The following is an 18,533-nucleotide window of genomic DNA, read 5'->3' as shown; positions in this document are numbered from 1 at the left end:
TGGAAAATATTTGAAGATTTTGCTTTCCTTTGAATCAATTAATATTTAGTTGTATAAGCACTGTTTCTGAGAACTGCTGTACATCTGTGTTGCATGGAGTCAACCAACCTCTGGCACCTGTGAACAGGTATTCCAGACCAGGATGATTGGACTACATTCCACAGTTCTTCTCTATTTCTTGGTTTTGCCTCAGAAACTGCATTTTTGATGTCACCCCACAAGTTTTCTATTGGATTAAGATCCGGGGATTGGGCTGGCCACTCCATAACGTCAATCTTGTTGGTCTGGAACCAAGATGTTGCACGTTTACTGGTGTGTTTGGGGTCGTTGTCTTGTTGGAACACCCATTTCAAGGGCATTTCCTCTTCAGCATAAGGCAGCATGACCTCTTCAAGTATTCTGATGTATTCAAACTGATCCATGATCCCTGGTATGCAATAAATAGGCCCAACACCGTAGTATGAGAAACATCCCTATATCATGATGCTTGCGCAACCATGCTTCACTGTCTTCACAGTGTACTGTGGCTTGAATTCAGTGTTTGGGGGTCGTCTGAGAAACTGTCTCCAGCCACTAGACCCAAAAAGAACAATCTTACTTTCGTCAGTCTACAAAATGTTGCGCCATTTCTCTTTAAGCCAGTCAATGTGCTCTTTGGCAAATTGTAACCTCTTCAGCACGTCTTTTTTTCAACAGTGGGACTTTGCTGGGGGCTTCTTGCAGATAGCTTGGCTTCACATAGGCGTCTTCTAATTGTAACAGTACTCACAGGTAACTTTAGACCTTCTTTGATCTTCCTGGAGCTGATTGTTGGCTTTAGAGTCCTTGCCATTTTGGCTATTCGTCTATCCATTCGAATGGTAGTTTTTCACTTTCTTCCACGTCAAGGTACGCTGTTCTTCTGAACAATGTCTGGAATGACCCATTTTCCTCAGAATTTCAGATAGAAATGCATTGTAACCAGCATGTACAACATTTGCTGCCTTCCTTCCTTAAATAAGGGCAATAATTGCCACCTGTTTTTCAAAGAATGAATGACCTCACTAATAGAACTCCACACTGCTATTATTTTGAACATGCCCCTTTCAATTAGTGATTCAATTACACAGAATCAGCAGCATGCATGTCATGACTGTTGGGTCTGTTGGATTTCTATTACTCTACTACACCTGCTAGTAAATTATTTGCCATGTAGAAATATGATTTCTACCAAAAACAGTGATTGATCAGGTTAGTGATGTCTGACTGCTATTATTTTGAACACAACTGTATATATATATATATATATATATATATATATATATATATACATACACACACACTGCTCAATAAAATTAAAGGAACACTTTGAAAACATCAGATCTCAGTGTGGAAAAATCTCATGCTGGATATCTATACTGATATGGACTGGGTAATGTGTTAGGAAAATAAGGATGCCCCATCGTTTGATGGAAATGAAAATTATCAACCTATAGAGGACTGAATTCAAAGACACCCTGAAAATCAAAGTGAAAAAATGATGCAGGAGGCTAGCCCATTTTGCTGAAATTTCATTGCAGCAACACAAAATGGTACTCAGTAGTTTGTATGGCCCCCACATGCTTGTATACATGCCTGGCAACGCCTGTCCTAGGGTATTTCCTCTCAGATCTGGACCAGGGAATCACTGAGCTCCTGGACAGTCTGAGGTGCAACCTGGCGGTGTCAGATGGACCGAAACATGATATCCTAGAGGTGTTTCTATTGAATTTAGGTCAGGTGAGCGTGGGGGCCATTCAATGGTATCAATTCCTTCATCCTCCAGGAACTGCCTGCATACTCTCGCCACATGAGGCAGGGGATTGTGCACCAGGAGCAACCCAGGACCCACTGCACCAGCGTAGGGTCTGACAATGGGTCCAAGGATTTAATCCCCATACCTAATGGCAGTCTGGGTGCCATTGTCCAGCCTGTAGAGGTCTGTGCATTCCCCCCAAGGATATACCTCCCCAGACCATCACTGACCCACCATTAAAATGGTCAAGCTGAATCATATTAGAGGCAGCATAACATTCTCCACGGCTTCTCCAGACACTTTCAAGTCTGTCACATGTGCTCAGGGTGAACCTGCTCTCATCTGTAAAAAGCACAGGGCACCACTGGCGGACCTGCCAATTCTGGTGTTCCATGGCAAATGCCAATCGAGCTCTATGGTGCCTAGAGGACATTGGGCCCTCAGGCCAACCTTATGCAGTCTGTTTCTGATTGTTTGGTCAGAGACATTCACACCAGTGGCCTGCTGGAGGTCATTTTGTAGGGCTCTGGCAGTGCTCATCCTGTTCCTCCTTGCACGAAGGAGCAGATACCGGTCCTGCTGATGGGTTAAAGACCTTCTACGGTCTGTCTCCTGGAATCTCCTCCATACACTTGAGACTGTGCTGGGAGACACAGCAAACTTTCTGGCAATGGCAAGTATTGATTTGCAATGCTGGTGGAGTTGGACTGCCTGTGCAACCTCTGTAGGATCCAGGTATCACCTCATACTATCAGTAGTGACACTGACCCTAGCCAAATGCAAAACTAGTGAAAAACAGTCAGAAAAGATGAGTGAAATGTCAGTGGCCTCCATCTCTAAAACCATTCCTGTTTTGGGGGTTGTCTCATTGTTGCTCACCTAGTGCACCTGTTGTTAATTTCATTACCACCAAAGCAGCTGAAACAGATTAGCATCCCCCAGCGTAATTCTAGCCACTAATCATTAGATGTGGTGGCTGCATTAGTTTTATTTTAGCCTTTTTCACCTCTGTTTATCACTTGATGATCTGGACAGTAACAAACCTCCTCTGTTAGAGTGCCCCCACTCTGGAATTAGCACAGGGGGCACACCTAACAAACTAAAGCAAAATTCCAGCTAACACTTTATAAGCAGGGATAAAGGTTTTACATAAATACATAAAAGCTGATCATTGTAAGCACCCATCAGTGTTGAATGGTTTGTCTCAACTTTGTAACTTATACAATCTGCAAGAGAGCTTGTTCTTTTGAAAAACAACAGATTTACTGGCCAGATCACAAGATGAGAAAAGTGCCCTCCTCTAGTTGTGCTGCTAGGTTAACTTTAGTATTTGGCTCCACTGTAGTGAGTGGAGTGGTGATGGATTTTTTTTGTTCTGTTCAGGGTTTCCCAAGCTGAGATTTTATTTCCTTTCACCTGCCTCTGTAAGAAGATTCCAGAGTATAGAGCAAGGAGATTTAAATGATCAGTTGAATATTTATCATGCAACAGCCAGTAGCTGGAAGGAGGCATCCAGAAGATGACTGGGAAGGTGATAAATGTTTGGGAGGACTGAACACTGTGTTCTGGCTCTCTTGAGGTGGCTGCCCCTGAAGCCAGCTCCACCAAGACAAGAAACTGCAGTCTGGGCCCCAGCAGCTGTTGGGCGGAGGGCCTGGAGAGGATTGCCAGATGATTATATTTTCTGAAAGGCACTGTACTGAAGACCTGGTCTGAAACAGGTTCTTGTTATCTCCCTCAATGAGGATCTACCTACTGGGTGGCTGGGACACTGAGTAAATACCTTGCTTCAGACAAGTAGTTCTGCAAGTACCAGAAGGAAACTAAGCGCCAGACATGGCTATGTGGACTGCTGCTGTAGGGTCTTAGAGATACTGGCCATCCCCCCAGAAAAGCTGCTATTTAGATTAGAAGATTAGAGAGAAGTTTGTACTCTTATCATTGCTATTGTTTTGGAGTTTCCTGTGACCTTAAACCCCTGCCCTGTTAAAGTTCTTCAACAATAAATAATAAAAAAGACATCCCTAGACTGAGCCTAAATTGTTGGTGTGTGGGATGGTGCTTGTGCGTTTGGCAGCCTCTGTACTACTTTGAGAGAACCCGTCTCTTTCCAGTAGCCCTTCTCCTAGGGTAGGCACTACAAAAGAAACCCTATAAATAAAAAAGGATGCAGCCATTATATAGCAACCTCTAGGGTGCTACTAGAATACTGTAGTGTATTGCAGGCAAAATCATTGTGACATAATTGCGTGAGTCTGTTATTGAGGACGCATTATTACAGGTCAGCTGGATGACAGGTGTGGCTCGCTCACGTCCTCCTGACTCTGGAGGACCACAGGACCTCCAAGAAGCTGGTAAGCAGGAAGGGGTGGAGACCTAATCTGCATGTTCATGGGAGACTGGCCATTCCCAGATTTGGAGACCTTGGTAGAGTGGTGGACTGGCCCATAAATATGGGAGAGTCAGGCTGATAGACAAGTCAGGTGGAAGATGGAGCGCTGAGGAGACTGTTGGCACCTGGGAGGGGTCCCCTAGGTCTAGGAGGTCTGGGCTCAGGCTACCCACAATACAGTGGTCCTTATGAGGGTAACACTACAACTACATCTAAGAATTGATATGCTGCAATATTAATAAAGGTTTGCTTTTGTGTTTAATACCACTTTAAATGGATTGTTTAGTTGGGCTCTTACACAACTTCGTTTTTTTTTTTAACCCCTAAAGGTGATTATACAATTAGGCTCTAACATGTGTGGCCAGTAGGGATGAACTTAGGTGTCCTCTGAACTTCCTCTAAGCTCATTGGAGTACAAAAAAGTTAAAGCTTAAGTTTGGAGGACGCCTTCACTCCTCACTAGTAGCCAGTACTCTTAGACTTCACTACAAGTTGGCAAGGCACCAACATCTGAATTACCTATCCAAGTCATGGGTGAACAGTTGCCGATCTTGTTTGTTTAGAACAGTGGGGGCAATTACTGGAACTGATCCCCTGTATGGGTCTCTTCTGCAGCAGCTGAAAGCTGGCTTCTTCTCCTCTCCCTCCCACTTTTGGCAGCTGCTGAGCCATAGAGGAGATTGGTTCCAATAAGTGTCCCCTCGCCACACCGATCACCCTCCCTGTACACCATATGTTTCCCCCTTCTTCCCAGGCTCATATGTGTCCCCACCCCTGCAGTGCTGCCAGGTTCCATCCTCTCCTACCCACTGTCAGCTGCAAGCACACAATAGGGATCCTTCAGGATGGAGAGTGGGGGAAGGGTCCGGGAAATATGTTACCAGTCGCTCCTTTGAAGAAAAGTAAACTTTTTTTTGGGGGGGGGCCCAGTCAGGTTAGCTGTATGGGTCCTTTGGTTTCTAACAGCAGCCCTGCATGCTCCCAATGCAATGGACCAAAAGAAAAGGAACATGACCCCTTTTCTCCAAAACAGTTGTGGTGCACTGCAGTGCATTTGAGTGCCATTCACAATAAACTGCACTGTAACACATTGCACTAGACCAGACATGTTCACGTGGTTGCAGTAACACAAATTTTGTTGCATGTTTCCACTGTACATGTCTGAATGGGCCCTTAAGGAAACTGATTGCTTTTACAAAGAGCCAACCGCTGGCTCTAAAAAACAATACCAGGATGATGCTTGCAGCTGTAAGTGAATGCTGCAGTTGAGGACTAGAGGAAACCCCCCCCCCCCCCCCCTTTTCCTTCCTTGAAGATATAGTGCCTTGAAAAAGTACTCATATCCCTTGAAATTTTCCACATTTTGTCATGTTACAACAAAAAAAGTAATTATATTTTATTGGGATTTTATGTGATAGACCAACACGAAGTAGCACATAATTATGAAGTGGAAGGAATATGATAAATGGTTTTCAAATTTTTTTTACAAATAAATATATGAAAAGTGTGGCCTGCATGTGTATTCAGCTCCCTTTACTCTGATACCCCTAACTAAAATGTAGTGGCACTAGTTGCCTTCAGAAGTCACTGAAGTAATTCATAAATAGAATCCAACTATGTGTAATTTAATCGCAGTATAAATACAGCTATTCTGTGAAGCTCTCAGAGGTTTTTTGTAGAGAACATTAGTGAACAAACAGCATCATGAAGGCTAAGGAACACATCAGACAGGTCAGGGACAAAGTTGTGGAGACGTTTAAAGCAGGGTTACGTTATAAAAAATTAACCAAAGTTTGAATATCTCACAGTGCAGGACAACTATTAGTCATGCGCTCCACAAATCTGGCCTTTATGGAAGAGTGGCAAAAAAGAAAGCCATTGTTGAAAGAAAGCCATAAGAAGTCCCGTTTGAAGTTTGCGAAAAGCCATGTGGGGGACAGCAAACATGTAGCAGATAGTGCTCCGGTCTGATGAGACCAAAATGCTGTATTTCAGAATCTGAAATCTGCTTAGAAGTTGAGGATTATATTAGGCTACAGTCACAAGGGCAATTAGGGCCAGTGCAAATTGTAGCAGCAGTTTCTTCTGAGGCTGCCCGCAGTTCTCAGCAGATAAATACAGCCACCGTCCCCATTCACTATGGCAACAGGTCGCTGGTGGACGCAGCTATTGTCTGCACAGCCAGCAATTACCTGCAGTGATTGCTGCTGGGTTCACGCAAATGCAGTTTTGGTAGAAAACTGTATTTTCTACCAAAGCTCTTCCACCAATTTTTCCCACAGCTTCACTGTTGGCTTGGGCATCAGAACCTAACTCAGATCCTCTCATAGTGCCACACAGGTTTCTCAGATCGCTACTTCACCCTTGTCACCTTTGCAGGGAAATCCAGAGAGGAGGGGCTAAGCCTGTAGTTTCTTTGTGCTCAGAATACAGCTCTGCCTTCCTCCCCAGAGCACCCTGTAAAGGAAAGCCAGTCCGCTTGGGGCACTGTGCAAACTATATGTATCCTTGGGGAAAGACTTAGAGGAAGAGGGAAGTCAAACACTTGATGTTATCATCAAGACGTTCACTGCCTACAAGCAACCCTTCCATTGCAGCAGCCATTGTCTTGAACTCCAACATCCATATTTACTATTACTTATTTAAACTACAATGGGACTTATTTATGACCTCCCCCTTCTAAAATATTCAACCTTCTATAATTTTATTTTGAATATACACAATCTATATCAGGCTAAAACTAAAACTCAATTTTACTTCCTGTATTCTTTTATAAAAATTTAGGATAAGTCAGAGTCACAGTACCAGGGATAGCTTTATTCAGAAAACCAAACAGCATTCCACATAAACCAGGAGGCCACACAGTTTCCGGAGACTGAAGACTGGTGGTGACTAAATTGATGAAAACTAGAGCGGCTGCCATTAGCGATGACCAGGATTCATTCAGAAGAACCCAAAACTGTTCATTGCTGACAAAAGACAGGACATGGCGAGTTGTGCTGGGCCTCCTCTCCGGGGCTGAGCTGCATTGTCAAGCAAGGACAAGAAACAAACAATGTAAGGAAAAGCTGAAGTGACTCGTATTGCCACCTGTGGGGTCTTAGCTGAATTGTATGTCTATTGTGTCCTGCAGCATTACCCCTGGAATATACCATATCTATATCAATGACTTCTGTAAAAGGAAAGACATCACTATCCGTTTCCAAACATAAAAATTGCTGCTTTGCTTTACTAAAAATGCAATTTGTAAAATGAACAGAGACGACACAGCTAATATTTTAGGGTCTAAATAAGCCTGCATTACAGTCAGTAAGTGCTGGGAGTATTAAATCTGCTGGTTTAGTTCAGCCACTGGGCCCTAGAGGTGCATTGCCTTAAGGCAGCTATTAATTGTTAATAGGATGGTAAAATGCTCCAACACACATAAAACATACCTGAATTAATTTGAAAATGCAGTGCACCAAAAAGCACAGGATGTGACTTATGATGCCATTCAAAATGAATTCCACCACACTGCAGTGCATGCATACCCATGTATTAATAGGAGTTTCCACAACACAGATGTAAAACCAGCATTATTGGGAATCTACAATACTCCTAAAATGCAGATACATATTCAGAAAGTGAACAGTTTACTTTAAGACAATTTAGATATACTTAAAGTGGAACTTTAGTCAGAAAATAAGGTCCAGTTAGATCACTTCAGGCCGACCCATTTTGCTGGTATAGCTATGTAAAACATTAAAAATAAGTGCCTACACGGTTTACAATTAAGTAATACACTGTCTCACCCTGCCCTGCACATGCTTAGTTGCTCTCTTTATTTTAGGTACTGTGCCAAATTTGTAGAGGGCAATCTGCTGACAGCCTAAAGATTTACTGCTGCTCAGGGGCTCTGGGCTTCCACAAAGTGGCAGCCTCTGGCAAGCAGAAACAGGAGCAATGTGGGAGGCGATTTACAGCACACACTAACTTTGTTAGCAAAATTATTAATGTGGAATGTATATTTCATGCTAAATAACAGTATTTTTATCAAGCTGTTACTGGGTAAAGTTCCACTTAAAACAGTTGGCATTTTGCTTTTTCAGTTGCCTAGATCAGGGTTAATATTGGTAGAGTGCAAAACAGCATGTACCAAAAGCTTTAAACCATGTTAGGTTGCTCTATCCCAGGCAATTTGCTTCTCAAATGACCGCACAATGAATAGTTTCTCTGTTACTATATAGCCAAGTTTGGAGAACAGCAGAAGGAAGCAGCCACTGCATTGTTACCACAGCAACGGTTATTGGTTTCTTGCCCACTGCAGTTTTATTCTACTCAGTCTGGTAAGCCCTTGCCAAAATAACCAATGAAAAGATAGGGAGCAGAGGATTTGCAGAGAAAGTTGCTATCTCCAGAGTCTTTTGAATAATGTAAAGAATTAAATGTAATTCTTAAGAATGGTAAAAGACTGTGCCTCCTATAGATGTAGTGGGGTCCCACAGTAAGAGAAGGTGGCTCTGCTCTACTGTATTGTCAACAGTTAAGATACTCCGAGTATGACTAGAATGCAAAATAGTTGCTTTGCAAATAAGCCCCATTATATATGTAAATGATTATGATTTCACATTCAAACCAACATTTGATTACTTAATGGATCTACAGACTCTCCAGAGCAGGTGTGTTATGAAGAATGATGCTTTTAGACATACAGCTAACAGAATAAAGGTGTTTTCCATGCAGCAATGACATTTCATCCTTTTAATTCAAACAAATTTATCATTTCGCTAGATACTGAAAAACAAATAAGTGCAGAGTTGCTTGAGATCAGGATCTCATTCATTAAACATATGAATCAATCAGGCAAGTCATACTGCCCACTATACACAGCCACTAAACATATCTACACGAGAAAACAACGGCTAGTCCACAGGTACAAGGAGTAAAACACAAGTTCCTGCGATGCAGTACATTTGCACCAAGCCTCTTTAAATGTACCTATTTATAAATATGTACAAATCAATTACAGGCACTTGAAATGTCTTTGGTTGGAAGAAACCAACATTGCAAAGTTGTGTGTTCCTCCCTCCCCCTTAGAAGGACACATTCTCCTGGTGGGGTCAACAGGCAATGACTCCAGTTCATATCGGATGGTGCAGGAAGGATGGCTATGCTTCAGAAAGAGCAACCTGAAAAATAAAAGAAAATGGTTTATTTTTTAATCTTGAAACATGAGTAAAAAAAAGAAAAAAAAAAGATTTTTTTTTTTACTTCACTTAAATCTATTTCTTTGAGTCAACATGGTGTTCAGAAAAAATCAGGTTATACTGCTGCCTTCAGGAGGTTGGGAAACGAACAGAAAAAGCTGTGTGCACCAACCCTCATAAGCCAGAATCCACAAGACACTCCAAGTTATTTTGATCAAGCAGACATATTGTCAACTGAGAGGTGGGCAACAGTTACTGATAGAATCAAACAAATTTGGGAACTATCCGTATTTCAGAGGAATCTGAAGGACCAATGCCTGAATCAACTCAAGATGAAGTGAAACCATTTGCGAGTTAGGAACTGCTATGGCTAAGGGGAGAGAACTGGTGCTCCAGACCAGGACAGACCACCGCCAAAAGGAGACTCTTCAACCCGAAGAAACAATGGGCCTCAACCAGCGAGAGACAAGCGGGCAAAACAAGAATATACCATCAGATGAAGGAATGGAATACAATGCTGATCCTCTAGATGCAAGGTAGAACACACTGCACCAATCAGGTTTTTACAAAACTTTGTAAATCTGGGTCATCTGCAAGTGGCACCAAAACAGCCGCTCTATGAATAGACTGTTGGGACTCCGAATCAAAGATTATAACAGGGGCCTCGGGCACAGTTTCATTCAAGAGCCCTGAAGGGTCAGAGACAGACTCTGCTGGAGATGGTGCTGGGGTGCACATACAGCCTCTGCGAGTAGATTGCACCAGTAAATGGGCACAAATAGACAGAAAGTCCAAAGAATATATCCTAGTCCTTGTGGACATAAGAGAGACCACAGCTTAATAAGACACTGATGAGGACAACCCTATAATGAGTATCAGGTTCTAGATCAGGATTCTCCAAATATGGCCCTCCAGGTGTTAAGAAACTGCAAGTCCCACGAGGTCTTGCAAGAATCTGACAGCCACAGGCAAGAGGCAGAGGCATGATGGGACTTGTAGTACTTCAGCAGCTGGAGGGCCATAGTTTGGAGACCCCTGTTCTAGATCATAGGCATCAGTTTCTCCTGTAGATACAACGTAAACAGCCCCAGAACCTCTATTCGAGTATGGGCTGAGGTTAACCATAGTAGCAATACTGTCTTCTGTGTTTATTTGAGAAGACGTGTTGCACCACATAATGGAAAGCAACTAGGCTCAATGAGAGGCAAGGCCTTAGGTTAGGTACTTACAAACCTAGGAAGCTCGTGTTGATGAGGGTCTCATACAGAAAGAGGTGATCAAGTAACTGTATGTAGGCAGTGGAATGGAACAGGATGATCCACATGTTGTGTCAGGAGCAGGATGGTTCTTCGGAATGGTATGAAGGAGAGCACGCTCATGCAAGACTCCACCTATCAGATTACATAAGTGCTTGATCCCTCTGCCTTAACCCTTACTGCAGTAAAATCAGTAGTGGTAGAAAATGGGCCCAACACTGCAACAGTAAGTTAGCTGGGTTACAGCTGAGGCTGTGCCACAACTCTGGAGAGGGCTCTGCCACTAACACAATACACAAAGGTCTGGAAAGCACCACAATGCAGTGCCCAGTGCCCGAAAATCACATTGCAGGCTGGTCCCACAATCATCCAGTTCAGCGGGTTGGTGGTACAGACTTCAAAGCTGTTGCTGAGGATACTCCTTTAGGATAGCTGCTATGTAGAGACCAGCTCAAGCAGCGATGTGGAAATCCTACTTGTATACGAATATCATATATATCAAAAAGCTAGAATGCCAGAAAGAAAAACAAAATGGCTAAACCTTTCTTAGCAGAGCCAAAGAAAACACCTCTAACCACTTAGGACACTAGCATAAAAACGTAGGCATGTTGGATATAAGGTATGGGGTATAAGGGGCTCAAGTACACCCTGAATTCCAGTGTCCCTCAAAGGATGATGGAGAAAAATAATGATCCTTATGCTACATAACGGGCATCTATACAATTTTTGCAGACCTCCCCAGAAACCTTGAATACTGAGGCACAAAAGCACTTATGGCTGTTAGCACTCCTGACCACTTCCCATCTCTCACACTTTGCTACTTAATAGCAAGGGTTAGGGAAAAGCAAATTAGCTTGTCTAATCTAACCATGCAAACTTAAATGTTTTTTTTAAACAGTAAGGCCATAGAGCTGCATGATGAATAAGGCCCTCAGTGCCCTGGGGCTCTTGGACATGATTTAACAAAGACATAAGCATGTTTAGACACCTTTGCCTACCAAGTATTAACACTTGCTGTCTCTTAAACCACTTTAAAAAAAAAAACAGGTTTTATTATTTTTCATTTGGCAATTACCTTCTCTTGGCAGAAGTCTGCATTGTTTTGCCTTATCTTGCTTGGTCGACCTCTGATGACTGCATAGCAGAACATAGTGATGACCATTACAAACAGGAAGTAGCTGGTGTCCATCAGGTGTAGATTAATAAGGGAGCGGTCATCCTATAATCACAAAGAAAGCACATATTGAGAAGTCCAAAATGAAAAGAAAAGAAATCACCGTCATTTAAAGTCTCTTACTATACCACTTGAAATATATGTGAAGCCAACATACTGAAAGGTCCTGAAGTTCATTTGAATACACCTGTATGGTCAATAAAGGTGTATCAAAGCGGAATAAAAGAGTGCCACTGCATTTGCTTAAACTTCACCCACACCCTTCCTTTTGACTTTTGTAGGGGGTGGGTGTGTGTGTATTTAAATATATAAAAGAAAAGTTGCACTGTACCATGTTAATCAAAAATAAATATTAACTAGTTAAGAACACTGCAGGTGCAAAACGTCACCACAAAAGAATCAAAGTACATAGTATGTGTGTAGCATGTCCAGTCCTATCCAGCTGCTGCCTCCATCCCTTCCCACTTACCAGTAATTAATCAGCTTTTAACATAAAGCTGGTAGTTGCTGTGTAAACGCAGCAGCTATATCACAAAAAGAACCAACTTCATCAACATCATCCAGACACAACATAAAAAGATACAATGTAATATTGTTGCTTTTGTATCTACTCTATTTCAAAAATTAATGAGTAGGATTGAGCTTCATTCTGCAGATGATGTCAGTTAAAGCAACCTGACAAGTTCAAAAACAATTGTTTTCAAATAAAATTTGTCCAAAACAGCATCCTGTAATTCCCACCAGGGGACACAGGGATGCAAACTGACCAATGCAGCATGGATGTGCTTCTCATGGCCAGTTTAATACAGGAACCCAGTAGTATTGGCATGATCACCAGGTTTTTTTTTTAAACAATGGACTTTACTAGATTAAAAAAGAAATAATAATTTGCACGCACGCACACACACTTTTTTTGGGGGGATAGGGGTGGAGGGGCGAAATTCAATTTATCTCCTCCGTCCTCTTCAACTATTATTTTCCTCCTTTTTCTTATTAACCATGAAATATTTAAACTTTTTTCATATTTGTTTTGTTGGTTAATGTTTTAGTGCCACATTTAAAAAAGGGGGGAAAAACTATGCTTTGTACAATAACTTTGCAATGTTTTGTACCAGAATCATACATTTTGAATCATTTTAAGACGAGACAAATTTTAGAATTAAAAATGTAATTTTTTTCCACAGCAGTAACATTTGTTTAAACACTGGTCAAAAAAGTAAGATTTTTTTAGTTGTTACTTTTTTGTCTAAGGATTGGATTAAAAAAAATAATTGCTGGACAATATCATGTAAAGAAGGTAACGTAATCCACATTAGTTTGTCATCTTAGGTAATCATGTTGTTATTGCAGTATAAACAGGTCCACAGCAGAAAAGTAAATTTGCTCCGGTCCATAGGGGGTGTACATGTGTGAGAAGTGAAGTAGTTAAAGACAAGTATTACTATTGAAGTATATTTATTATATACACACACACACTGCATATACAGGGATGTTGGAATATTTTGTGAGCAAAGATCAGACTATGAATGAAAGAAAAAAAAAAAAAAGACAACTTACCATAATTTTGCAATTATTAGGGGATACAGGGATATATATTCAGAGAAAACTATACGTTATATTGCTGCATACAAGGGAATTTGATACTGGTAGCAGTTTCATTTAGGTAGTATTCAGCAGTTTTGTGGCACATCCCCTACAATCCTATCCCACTGCATGAGTTCTCAATTTTTCAGCAAACAATGCAGAGTAACCAAGGAATGGAAGGGAGGGTGGTCTGTGTCCTGTACTGCACTCCAAAATACAGAATGTACAAGAAAGTTAGCATTCCTCATGGCCTTAATCCTAATTGTACACAGTACAGGACACAGGCAACGTATCCATAGACCCTAGGACATCCCCAAGCAATGAATGAAAAGGGAAAACAGAAATGTACCAACAAGCCAACAACGATCAGAAAAGGACTCAACTTCAGAGTGTTGCTGTAAGAACCTTGCGGCCAAAGATTTGACATCCACTTGGTAGAACCTTGAGAAGTTATGAATAGAGGACTAGATGGCAGGCTTACACAGATAGGTTACTGAGGCCTGGTTCCAAAATACCCAGGGGACTCTCACTGATTGGGTGGATTTGTTTTCCTTGAGTGTGTAAGTTCTTAGGAGCTCTAACGATCACAGATGTAACCCATCTCGTGATCGTGGACTTGGAAGCAGGATGTCCCTTGCAAGAACAGGACAAGTAGGAAATACGTCTGATCAAAGCTGTAAGAATATCCCTGATGGGTACAAAGGGTGGTTTCTGCAAAGAAAACAAAGTTGTAAACCCAAAAAAGAACAAGGTGTGAGAATGAGTGTCTCTAAGAGATGAGATGACAGAAAGACACAAACAGCCCCTACCGCATCCCAGTAATGAAGGGTGTTCTCCTAGGACAGTGGTGGGCAACCTTTTTTTTCAACTGAGCCAAATCTCGCCAAAACCACGATTGAAATTTATTTTGAGAGCCACATTTTTAAAACTGAAAATACATAGGATGGTACACTGTTTTTAGTTTCAATAAGTTTTTATAGTAATTCATCCCCCATATAGTAATTCATCCCCCATAGTAATTCATCCCCCATATAGTAATTCATCCCCCCTATAGTAATTCATCCCCCCTATAGTAATTCATCCCCCCTATAGTAATTCATCCCCCCTATAGTAATTCATCCCCCCTATAGTAATTCATCCCCCCTATAGTAATTCATCCCCCATAGTAATTCATCCCCCATAGTAATTCATCCCCCATAGTAATTCATCCACCATAGTAATTCATCCCCCCTATAGTAATTCATCCTTCATATAGTAGTAGTAAGTAGTAAGCCAAGTCCCCCGTGTCAATTCACTTACCTTTGCTCCGCGCGTTCCTCTCGCCGTGTTCCCGCGCCGTTCCGGTCTTCAGGGCAGACTGTGAGAGGAGCCTAGCTCCCCTCACGTTCGTCACGCTGCCCCGCCTACACACATCCTGACAGCCAATCACTGGCTATCAGGATGTGAGTGGCAGCAAGACTGGCCAATCATTGCATTTGAGCGCGCTGCCCTGGCTGTTTTTTTTTGGATCACGCTGCAGAGTCCCTGCCACCCGAGAGGAGGGAGGGGAGCGGGCGCCCGGCACACAAGAGCCGCATTAAAGCGTGTAAAGAGCCGCATGTGGCTCGCGAGCCGCGGCTTGCCGACCACTGTCCTAGGATGTCTGGGGTAGGACAGAGAAGTATGGAAGTATGATATCCTTGTAAGGATGAAAGGAAGAGACCACCTAAAGAAAAAAAGGAAAGCACTAGGTCTCAAGACAACCCTATACCTATGTAGAATAAAGAAAGTTAATTACAGGATAATGCTGCCAATTCAGAGGCATGCCTCACAAAGGTGACAGCAACAAGGCAGATCACCTTGTGTGTGCTACTGGAAAGGGGGTCTTTAAAGGGTTCACAGGACCAGGCTGAGGTCCCACTGAGTCATAGAAATGCATATAGGGAGAAGTATGGGGGCTCCCTAAACAGGGGTCTTAATCAGAGAATGAGATACTCAAGGCCAGTCGATGGTCCAGACTGGATTGGAGAATGTTCAAAAAAACAAAAGTCTAATAGAGAGTACTTCCTGGGATGAGAACTCTCTTCTCGCACTAAGCAAATATGCTTTGTACATACGATGGTGCACCTTGTGAGAGATGGAATTCCTAGCCTATAGCAGCACATGAATACTGGAGTCAGTTAGGCCTCTCTCTCTGGGCTGGGCTTTAACAGCTAACTGCCATGGCCAGTGACTGAAGCAGGAAGCCGGTTCTTGGGACAGGAGGTCCTGAAAATCAAGTAGCGCTCACGAAGAGTCTGCCAAGAGTCTGATGTGGTCCGAGTACCGCAGTTTCCTGGGCCAGCTTAGTGCAATGAAAATCACCTGGATAGACTCCCTCTTGATCCTGTGGAGCAGATAAGGAAGGAGCTTCAGAGGAGAAGCATTGATCAGGTTGTACTGATTACAGAGTCACCAATTCAATATCACCGGTAGAGGATCTTTGCCTCTGGAGACAAACTAGCTCAGTTGTTTGTTGTTGAACCTGGATGCCAAGAGATCCACATCCGATGTTCCTTACCTGTAGACCAAAGGTACAGGCTACCAGCATACCCAGAACCATCATGCAGAAGAGGAGGATCAGACATTTCCTGGATTTACATTTCTAAACATGGGGAACAGAGAGTCAGGAGCTTGTCCAGTGGAAGGAAAACCCCTGGACTGAGCAGTATGTAGGAGAAGACTGAAATACTCCAGATGAGTTGGCTTCAGAATGGATTTCTGGAGATACATGATCCAACTACACAGTTTGAGAGTCTATTGAACATTGACTGAAAAAGACTGTACTGGCTGTTCCCTTGTCCAGAGACCTCACATTGGGAATGCCCTGTGATCAAAACAGAGCAGACACTGGGGATAAAACCCAGGTGAATATGCAAGGAACAGTGAACAAAGTGTTGTATCCCCACAGCAAAACGCAGATTATGTTGACGTGCTGGAAGATGGGGAATGCAAAAAGGCATACTCGACGACCACAGATTGAGGAAATCATGTAACTGAAAGAAAGTGATTGACTGAACTGGTGGATTTCATATGTAATTGCTGTACTCAAATGAAGCCACTGAGCGTTTACAATCCAGAATGGAACATATGCCCCTTTTTGCCTTGGAAACCATGAACATGTTTGAGTAAAAAACCTTGAAACTTTTCCTTGTTTAGCACAGGAACGATAACACCCTGAGAGCGAAGTTGTACCAGGTTCCAACACTAAGACACAGATGACAGAATCCGACTCAATAAAAAGTAGTAGTAAAATGATGATTCTTATCCCCAGAGGAGAGTGTGAGAGGTTATTTTGCCTCACTTGAAGTTGTCTCTGAATTCATGATCCCCTAATGAACGATTAATAAATTGGACTATCTATAAAAACTAGCAACAACATCTGATCAGTCCACAAAATGTACATGTGCATGGAGCTGGTAAGCTTTGTGCCACTGATTAGGTATTAAAAGTAAAACAGTGCAAGGATAGAATACTAAATGAATGAATAAAAGTCATGTATTCACCTCTGGAACAATAACTGTAAGCTTAGGGTTTAATGCATGGTAAACCTTCCCAATGGCTCCCTTATAACACCAGAAAGGGTTGTAATCCTGTGCATATTTTGTGCCAGAGTCTCGAGCAGTAGTGAAGATTTTGTACCACAGGGTGGCATTGCTGTACGTTTCGGGAATGCAGTGAGGTGGTTGTCTGAAACAAACAAGACAATACATTAATGTCTTCTTTTTAATAGGCTATAATTAGCATGCTGCGACAACGACTTTAATGAAAAATAAGCTGCTCACACAGTGACTGGGAACACGCTGCTCACTGCCGTCACAGTCATGCAAGTAGTAAATACCACCTGCTCACAGTGCCCGTGGAGGATACATTCATCAGAGTTCCAGGCAGCCGGCAGAGTGAATGTTATATTCATTTCCTCGTGGGATTCTCTGCCTTAGATAGGGAAGCAAAAGGGAGATATAAATAGACAGGCTTCAGAGAGCAATAAAAGCGGAACATACAATTCAGTAAAATGAGAAAAAAAAAAAGCAAAAAAGGTCAGAAGAACCAACAGGAACTGAAAATGACATACATTCTACATAAACTAAACCCTGTCAATCACTTCTGATCATTTGGAGGTCACTAGAATCTCAGCAAGCAAAATATCCATATTTAAAAAATGACAAACCACCCAAAATCCCTGTATAAACATAATGCACTATGCTGAGGTTACATTAATATATGATACAAATGATATTTGAAAGCTAAAATTGAGACTTTGTTAGATGGCAAACGTGGCTAGGTGGCAAAATAGCCATGCAGTTAGACAAGTTAATCAATGCATATTGACGCTACTAATTTTGACCTGGGGATCTAGGCTTCAGTGACTTCTAAGCACAAAAGGCTAGAGCATAGCTCCAAACTGTACACTGTAAACCCCAGCAGTGAACTAGTCAACCTAATGGTAATTTCTTATTATCACCCTTCTCACACAGGGAAGCAGAATGAAAAGTGTACTTTTATTTACAAGTTCTTTACATTATGTTGGCCAGATGTACATCCAGATCCCCTGTTTATAGTGCAATAAAGAGCCTAAATATTATAGAGCCATTTATTCCAAACTGCATACAGCTGTTTCAGGCTATTTGGCTATCATCAGTGCAGCGTAAGGAAATCATGGATGTAAAGCAATTAATTGTATGGTTCCACCCATGGTCCTGAGATAAAGAATAATCCTTTGATTTTTGGGATATGTGTTGAAATGAGGTACCGTATTTTCCGGCGTATAAGACGACGTTTTACCTGTTGAAAATCTTCTCAAAAGTCGGGGGTCGTCTTATACGCCGGTATACGGCATGCTGACACTTTTTAGGGGGGCGGCGTGGTGCCACCGCTGCCCCACCCCCCCTTCCAACGGAAGGGACACTAAGTACAGGGGTGGGCAGGGGCTGCTGTTTCTTATCTGGCTCCGATCCCACGACGATCCAGTTCAGGAAGCGCGGCTGCTCCTTCATTCAGTTCGGCCACTGGATGTCCGCGCGACTGCTCGGCTCCGCCTCCTCACCGGTGATTGGCCGCCAGAACTGTAGCTCAGGAAAGGCACACAGGCGGCCGATCACCGGCGAGGAGGCGGAGCCGAGCGGCCCCGCGAAAATCGAGTGAAGGA

The 18,533-nt window shown here is 42.5% G+C and overlaps 1 protein-coding gene and 1 long non-coding RNA gene across 3 annotated transcripts in view; both read right to left on the bottom strand.

The window, feature by feature from the left end:
- Positions 1-6,962: 6,962 nt before the first annotated feature.
- The window catches only part of TMEM248 (transmembrane protein 248), a 50,096-nt gene continuing 38,525 nt past the window's right edge, over positions 6,963-18,533 (bottom strand). For both annotated transcript variants that reach the window (XM_089683805.1, XM_089683804.1), the window contains exons 4-7: positions 17,170-17,320; positions 16,891-17,074; positions 11,684-11,827; positions 6,963-9,334 (exon numbers count right to left, since the gene is read on the bottom strand). In XM_089683805.1, coding sequence (XP_089539931.1) covers positions 9,314-9,334; positions 11,684-11,827; positions 16,891-17,074; positions 17,170-17,320 — 500 coding nt within the window. In that variant the 3' untranslated portion in view covers positions 6,963-9,313. The remainder of the gene's footprint in view (positions 9,335-11,683; positions 11,828-16,890; positions 17,075-17,169; positions 17,321-18,533) is intronic.
- LOC149457438 (uncharacterized) lies at positions 13,221-14,427 on the bottom strand. Its single transcript, XR_016313633.1, has 2 exons — positions 14,176-14,427; positions 13,221-14,077 (listed from the first exon to the last, which is right to left on the bottom strand). It is a non-coding gene; the product is annotated as an uncharacterized LOC149457438 (long non-coding RNA).

The sequence above is a fragment of the Staurois parvus genome, unplaced genomic scaffold, assembly GCF_062004578.1.
Source record: "Staurois parvus isolate SC_StPar_1 unplaced genomic scaffold, SC_StPar_1.0 ptg000321l, whole genome shotgun sequence".
Taxonomy (NCBI): Eukaryota; Metazoa; Chordata; class Amphibia; order Anura; family Ranidae; genus Staurois; species Staurois parvus.
The sequence above is the reverse complement of the archived record's forward strand: the minus strand, read 5'-3'. Positions and strand labels throughout refer to the sequence as shown.